Source organism: Hipposideros armiger, unplaced genomic scaffold (genome assembly GCF_001890085.2).
Source record: "Hipposideros armiger isolate ML-2016 unplaced genomic scaffold, ASM189008v1 scaffold_746, whole genome shotgun sequence".
In the NCBI taxonomy this organism is placed as follows: domain Eukaryota; kingdom Metazoa; phylum Chordata; class Mammalia; order Chiroptera; family Hipposideridae; genus Hipposideros; species Hipposideros armiger.
The window spans coordinates 310,627-318,632 of record NW_017732096.1 but is presented as its reverse complement, the minus strand read 5'-3'; the positions used below and the strand labels follow the sequence as shown (position 1 = coordinate 318,632).

Genomic DNA, 8,006 nt, shown 5'->3' with positions numbered 1-8,006 from the left:
TGCAGCCTATGCCGTCGCCGGCGACTCATGGCAGCCCAGCTCCAGGTTGAGCTGTTGTTCAGCATCTTAGCTGTGGAGGGCAGTGTCACTGGCCCTCAAGTGGGATCTGAACCGAGGCCCTCTGGCATCCCAAGCCAGCTCTTAACCAACACGCCACTCGGCCGGCCCTTAATAAGTATTTTTAAAAATCAGAATTGTTTTCTCAATGTACATATGGCACATGGTAGTCTTCACCATAATTTGAATGCTTGGATGTGACACTCTTCACTTCTATTTATGACAGAATTAGTAAGTGATCTGGATTTCCGTAAAAGTACTTACCTTACAACTAGTGAATGAAATAATCTTTTGCCTCTTATAAATATTGACACGCAATTTTTCCCCATGGCAGTTTTATTTTGACTATTGCATAAAAGTAGTGCAAAGCAATTATTTAAAATAAAAACTATGATAAATAATGTTAAATAAAATAATTGGTACAAATGTCTCTGATATTTTCTTCAAAGCCCTGGATATAAAGTGTATATATGTAACAGGACCTAGAACATAATGACACTTAATAAGTATTACTTTGTTGCCTTTCCTGTAACGTCATACTTCCTACCATTAGATAATTCTATCCATTTTGTACCTCTCCAGAATCTCTTCTAACCAAAATACTGATTCCTCACACTGCTACCAGAATATTTTTTTATCAAATGCAGATTATCAGGTTATTCTTCTGTGAAAAAGCTTTGATGGTTCTCCATTGTTACAGCACTGTTTTCCAAATAAGGCTAGGCATCAGAATCTTTGAGAAAAAAACTACAGTAGTCCTCTTTTATCTCCAGGGGATACCTTCCAAGACTCCCAGTGGATTCCTGAACCACTCAGAGGATAACGGTGGGGGTGGGGGTGGGGAGCTACTGTACACATTCAGAGGCACCAATGAATCAGAATCTGATAGAATTGTTTTGTTTTTTTTGTTTTAAAGAAACCCTCAGAGACTTTGATGCCTCTGGCTTTCCAGTAGTTGGGAACCAGTTTTGCAAAATAAAGTCCAGTCTTTTTAGCATACAGTTCAAGGGCATCTCACAGTCAGATTTTTATTCTCTTTATTGTCTTTTACTCCTACAAGTATTCTGTTCTCTTACTACACTGAACTATAAATTTCCTGACTTTTTCTTTATTTTAGAGTGCCCTTTTCTTGCCTCATTGCCTGATGGAATCCCATTCTGTTTTTTAGGCTTTGCCTCTCCCTTCTCCCCTATACCCTCTTTCTTTTTTCTCCATCTCCACTTTCATAGCATACTATACTTGTTTAGCAATCTTATTACATGTACATTTTATATTCATTTATTGATGTATACTTTACATACAGTAAAACTTACCAATTCAAGCATACGATTTGATGGTTTTTGACAAATGTATATGTTTGTGTAACCATTATCACAGTCATATAGAACATTTCTGTGTCCCTAAAGTTTCCTCATACCCTTTGCAGTCAATCCCTTTTTCATATCCCCAACCTCTATCAATCACTGATGGGGTTTGTCTCTGCAGTTTTGCCTGTTTTAAAGTATCATATACATGGAATCCCACAGTACATAGCTTTTCTTCTGCTTTTGCATAGCATAAGGCTTTTGTGATTCATTCATGTGATTATGAGTATCAGCAGTTCATTAATTTTTATTTGAGTATTAATCTATTATACAGATATATCACAATTTATTCATCTCTTCACTAGTTAGTTGAGAGATGTTTGGATTATATTCAGTTTTCTGGCTATTGTGAACATTCATGGAAAAGTCTGTGTGATCATTATTTTCATCTTTCCTGGGTAAATTTATAGACGTGGGTTTGCTTAGTTGTTTGGTAAGTCTATGTTTAACTTTAAAAGACTCCACTTTCCAAAGTGGCTGTATTATTTTATATGCTTACCAGCACTGTAAGATAATTCATGTTTATTATATTTTGGTTAGACATATATGTGGGTTTTTTTTGTTCACCTAAGAACTCCTTAAGGGCAAGAATCTTGAAGTCTACAGAAACGCCTAGTATACTGTAGATGCATCATAAATTTTGAGATTGAGTATTTACATATGTAAGTAGGTTTTCTTTTTGTGTACCAAAGATAAAAATGACTTTCCTTATTGAATGAAAATATGAATTGGGTGATTAAAATTTTTTTCTTTGTCTTTTTTTTTTTTTATTTAGGAAGAATTTTATTTACTTGCTTGAGGGCAAATGCAAAACATTTAGTATCAGTGAGGATGGCTATCTTGAGTCACTGATTGATTCAAATTTATATTTTAAACATTTACTTTTTAGCACTGGATACAATTTAGCATATGTTTTATAGCTCACACTCATGTTCAGCATTACAGTATGACAATTTGTAAACAAATCTGGGTTTTACATGTTTAGTATTTCTCTTGAAGGGAAATATTGTAGGTTTACATCACTTGGGTTTTTGTTGACACTGTTATATGATACCTAATTTGTCATTTGAGTATATTGTTAGTTTCAGACCACTATTTGGTTGAATTATACTTATCCTTAATGTTTTCCCTGAAATCAACTTCATCTTTTGTAGTCTGCCCTACTCATTGGGAAAACTTCATTTGAAATTCCTGGCATTGGAAGGAAATCCTATGAGAACCATTCGAAGAGACATTATAAATGTAAGCATATTTAGAAATCAGCTCCAATTTTTAAATTTGAAATTCAAACATGCATGTTGATCTATGAAATTGCAAGGTATGTCTTGGTGAATATGTGTCTTTCTGTCCACCTTTTCAGAAGGGAACCCAAGAAGTCTTAAAGTATCTACAAAGCAAGATTAAAGGTACTTTATATTTTCTTTCATCTTTTGAATGATTATGTAAAAGTGGTGAAGTGTTAATGGTACATAAATTTGCATATATGTTGGTATAAATAATTAGAGGAAATGGTTCCTGGCAGGTGTGCCTCCAATTCTGAATCTATATAGGTCATAAGTATAAAAGTCATAAAAGAAGTTATAAAAACATTCTTAAATTTACAATAATAACGTTCTTTTCTTAATCTCTTTGATTTGTGTTATAGTTTACCAATTAGAAAATATATAACTTTGAAAATAGCAAAACTTGACATTTATATATGTGTTCTATTGACTGGAAGGTGTATTAATAGATATTTGAATATCTGCTGCATGTGTAGTTTTGCTGAGTTCTAACAGAAATAAAAGACAAAACACATTTTTCAGGGTATGTTCATTTAGCATGAACATGCACTAAAGAAAATGATACTGTAATTTAATTTTTAAAGCTTCATTAAAATTGTTGTATATCCTAGTTTTTATTTAATGTAAGCATACACTAGAGCATTAAGAAAAAAATTAGTTGTATGAGTGTATTGCTGCACATACCACCAAAGCATTCCAAAACTTAGTAGCTAAATACAGCAGCTGTTAATTTGGCTTACATCTCTATTATGCACAACCTACCCTAGCACCATATTGCCAGTCAATATGTTAGATGAATAAGATTATTGTATATTTCAGCAATTTTCATTTTCCACCTTACCCTTTAAATAAATTATTAAGATAATTTTGTAAGACTCTTATTTCCTGCCAATCAGAGTTTTCTTTCTTCTCTAGTTATGCTTTCTGCTCCAGAAAAATTTGTTTATTCTACTATGAATCAGTTAGAAGTCATGTCAGAATTGTCAACTTTTTTTAAGATTTTATTTTTTTAGTGTAGTTTTAGGTCTACAACAAAATTGAGAGGAAGGCACAGAGGTTTGCCCCACCTGCATAGCCTCCCCAGTTATCAGCATGTCTTACCAGAATGGAACATTTTTTTGTTTTTACCAAGCATGAACCTATATTGACACTTCATAATCAACTCAGGTTCATGGTTACCTTAGAGTTACTCTTGTTGTACATTCTATGGGTCTGGACTAATATACTGGTGGTGCCAAAAAAATGTATACAAATGACTTGTATTCATCCTTTGTTATCGGTATATGTTGAGGATTACCATTTTAATATAGTTTTTCCTTTCTTAAAATGTGTATACATTTTTTTGGCAACCTGTGTATAATGACATGTAGCCATCATTGTACTATCATACAAAGTATTTCCACTGCCCTAAAAATCCTCTGTGATCTGCCTCTCAGTCCCTGGCAACTACTCATCTTTTTCTTGTCTCCATAATTTTGCCCTTTCTAGAATATCATATAATTGGAATCATATAGTTTGTAACCTTTTCTGATTGGCTTCTTTCACTTAATAATGTGCATTTAAGCTTTCTCTATGTCTTTTTGTGGCTTGACAGCTCATTTCTTCTTAACGCTGAAAAATGTTCCATTGTCTGAATGTACTACAGTTTACTGTATTTTGCCATGTATGATGCGCTCCAGTGTATAATGTGCCGTGTATAATGTGCATCCATGTTGTTGGCCCAAACTTTCAGGGAAAGAATCTTTCTTTTTTAATTCAAATTTTTATTTGTTTATATTTAGGTACTTGTTTTTGTATTATAAAGGGATTTTAGCATTTATTTTTTAACGTATGGTAAAATATTTCATGTAACGATTACAAAACACAACAACACATACAAGGTACAAGAAGTTTATGTACCGGTAACAAATTTACCATATTTATGTACATAGAAGGCCAAGAACTCTTCATCTTCCAAGTTTGTTGTAAATTCAACAATACCGATTATCGTATTCCAGGGTATTATTTTGCATACGGATATCGTTACTGATTTCTAGAGTTACATTTTTAGCTCATAAGCATAAATAAAAGAATTAAAAACATTTGTATAGATATAGAATTAGTATTACCCATGTATAATGCGCATTCTTATTTTTCCCTCATAAATTTGGGCCAAAAAGTGTACATTATACATGGCAAAACACGGTACTTAGCCATTCACCTACTGAAGGACATCTTAGTTGTTCCCAAGTTTCAGCAGTTATGAATAAAGCTGCTCTGTTTTGCATGTAGATGTCTTGTTTCAGCACCACTTGTGAAAAAGACTGTCCTTGCTCCATAGTATTGCCTTTGCTCATTTGTCAAAGATCAGTTGCACTAGCTTTTCGGCTTCATTGACTTTTCTCTATTGATTTTTTGTTTTCACTTTCATCAAGTTCTGGTCTAATTCCTATAATTTATTTTCTTTTTACCTTGGATTTAATTTGCTCTTCTTTTTCTAATTCCCTAAGATGGAAACTTAGATTATTAATTTTAGATCTTTCTTCTTTTCTAGTATATGCCTTCAGTGCTATAAATTTTCCTCTAAACACTGCTTTCGCTCCATCCAATGAATTGTTATAAGTTATGTTTTTATTTTCATGTAGTTCAAAATATTTTAAGATTTTGCTTTAGATTTCTTCTTTGAGCTATGTGTTAATTAGAAATGTGTTATTTAATTTCTGTTCTTTTAAATTTGTTAAGGTGTGCTTTATGGCATTTTAAGGTGCAAGAATGACTGAATATATTAAGATATATACTAAGTTGTTGTATCATACATTACTTTTTCTCATATGCCATTGGTCAGAACTTAGTCATATGGCCACATATGTAAGGGAAGCTGGGGAATACAATCTTTTTTTTCTCTTTTAAATAAAAAACAGATTTATTGTGATATAATTCACAAACCATCAAATTCAAATTCACCCTTTAGGGGGCCGGCCAAGTGGTGCATTGGCTAGGAGTTGGCTTGGGATGCCAGCTCTGAGCAGCAGAACCCCAGTTCAAATCCCACATGAGGGCCAGTGATGCTGCGCCCTCTACAGCTAAGATGATGAACAACAGCTCGACCTGGAGCTGGACTGCCATGAGTCGCTGGCTAAGGCGTAGGCTGCAGTGGGGCTGGCCGGCAGCTGGCATGAGCTTTCTTGAGCTGCCGTGAGCGGCTGTCCAGTACCCAGCAAGCAACTGCCTCACCTGGGAAGAGTGCAATGATACCAACATGGGCCAGTGAAGCGAAGTCCTCCACAACTAGACTGAAAAACAAAAGGACAGCAGCTTGTCTGTTTCCCTTCCCCAGTTCCCCAATAAAATCTTTAAAAAAAAAAAAAATTCACCCTTTAAACGATACAAATAAGTGATTTTTGCTATATTAGCATATATTTGCAAATATCACCATAGTTAATTTAGAACATTTTTATCACCTCAAAAAATTTTCATACCTTTTGGCAGTTACAGATAATGCTGTTGATAAACATTTATTTACAAGTTTCAGTTTTCATTTCTCTTTCATATGTATCTAGGAATGGACTTGCAGGGTCATATGCTAACTTTGGTTTAGTCATTTGAGGAACTGCCAGACTGTTGTACAAAGCAGCTGTACCACTGTACATTCTCATCAGCATTGTATGAGGGCTTTGATTCTTCATATCCTCACCAAGACTTGTTTTCTGACTTTCAGATTTTAGACATCCTGGTGGATGTGAATTGACATCTCACTAGACTTGATTTGCATTTCCCTAATGAGTAATGATGTTGAGCATCTTTTCACATGCTTATTGGTCATTTCTTTGGAGAAATGTCTGTTCAGAGATCATTTGCCCGGTTTTTAATTGAATTATTTACCTTTTTATTAATGAGTTGTAATAGATCTTCATATATTCTAGATATGTCTCTTGTCATATATATATAATTTGCAAATATTTTCTAGCCTTTTGTGGATTGCCTTCATTTTCTTGATGGTGTCGTTTGAAACAAAAATCTTTTCAAATTTTGATGAAGTCCATTTATCTATTTTTTCTTGCTTATGCTTTTGGTTTCATATATAAAAATTCATTACAAAATCCTTTTTCATGAAGATTTGCCCCTATGTTTTTTTGTAAGAGTTTTATACTTTTGCTCTTACATTTAAGTCTTTGATGCATTTTGAGTTAATTTTCATATATGATGTGAGATAAGGGTCCAGTTTAATTATTTTGTACGCGGCTGTCCAGTTTCCCTGCAATATTTGTTGAAAAGACTATTCTGTCCTCTTGGCATCCTTGTTGAAAATCAATTGACCGTAAACATCAAGTTCATGCTGAACTCTCCGTTTTATTCCATCGATCTGTACGTCTGTTCTGTGCCACCACCGCACTGTTGATTACCATTGTTTGATAATAAGTTTTGAAATCAGGAAATGTAAGTCTTCCTACTTTATTCTTCTTTCTCAGGCTTGTTTTGGCTATTTTGGGTTTCTTGCAATCCCATTTGAATTTTAGAATCAGCTTAATTTCTACAAAGGAGTCAGCTGGGATTCTGATAGGGCTTGCATTGAATTTATACATCATTTTGGGAAATATTGCCATCTTAAGTTTTTTAGTTAAAAATCCAGTAAATACTCATGGTAAAAAAATTTTTTTCAGAAAATATAGGATATATAATGAAAAGTAAATCTAACTCTCACACTAGTCCTCTCACAAGAGACAATAGTCTCCCTCTACATTTTCATTAATGCTGATGTAGGTCTTTAGAAAGTGTTGTGAGTACTCTATCTCAATATATAATCATGGTAACATACACGTATGTTTAAAAAATAATGCTGGGGTTTTTTGCTGGTTTAATATTGTCTCTGCTGATGTTATTTAGCAATATATGTTACATATTCTTTAAAGTGACATATCCAAACTGCTAAGGAACTTCTAGATACCAAATCATTCACTTGATATTAATTTTTCTTTGATGTATTTTATTTTTACTTGGTATTTTATCATTCTGTGCTCCTTCTATAAAGAAAATATATGATATTTCCATGGAAATAGTAGTTTTAAAAATTATTGATTAATGAACAACTGATGAGCTCAGTGCAAGAGAAATACACTTAGCAATATTTAACAAATGTTCATTAAATGCCCACTGGGCTGAAGCAAGATCAGGGATATTGCTGATGTTTTTACCTTCTTTTGGCATGCCTTCTGCTCCTTGTGTTTGAATACTAGAACTGTTTCATCTTTTTCACATTGCTGAAAATTAATGGTCTTATTTAAGACTATTAATAAGATTATAATAGTCTTTTTTTTTTTTTTTT

At 33.4% G+C, this 8,006-nt stretch overlaps 1 protein-coding gene across 1 annotated transcript in view; it reads left to right on the top strand.

Annotated features, from left to right (window-relative positions):
- Nucleotides 1–8,006, top strand: part of LRRC40 (leucine rich repeat containing 40) — a 42,056-nt gene that overhangs the window by 19,088 nt on the left and 14,962 nt on the right. The window contains exons 8-9 of the mRNA XM_019628083.1: nucleotides 2,576–2,663; nucleotides 2,782–2,827. Coding sequence (XP_019483628.1) covers nucleotides 2,576–2,663; nucleotides 2,782–2,827 — 134 coding nt within the window. The remainder of the gene's footprint in view (nucleotides 1–2,575; nucleotides 2,664–2,781; nucleotides 2,828–8,006) is intronic.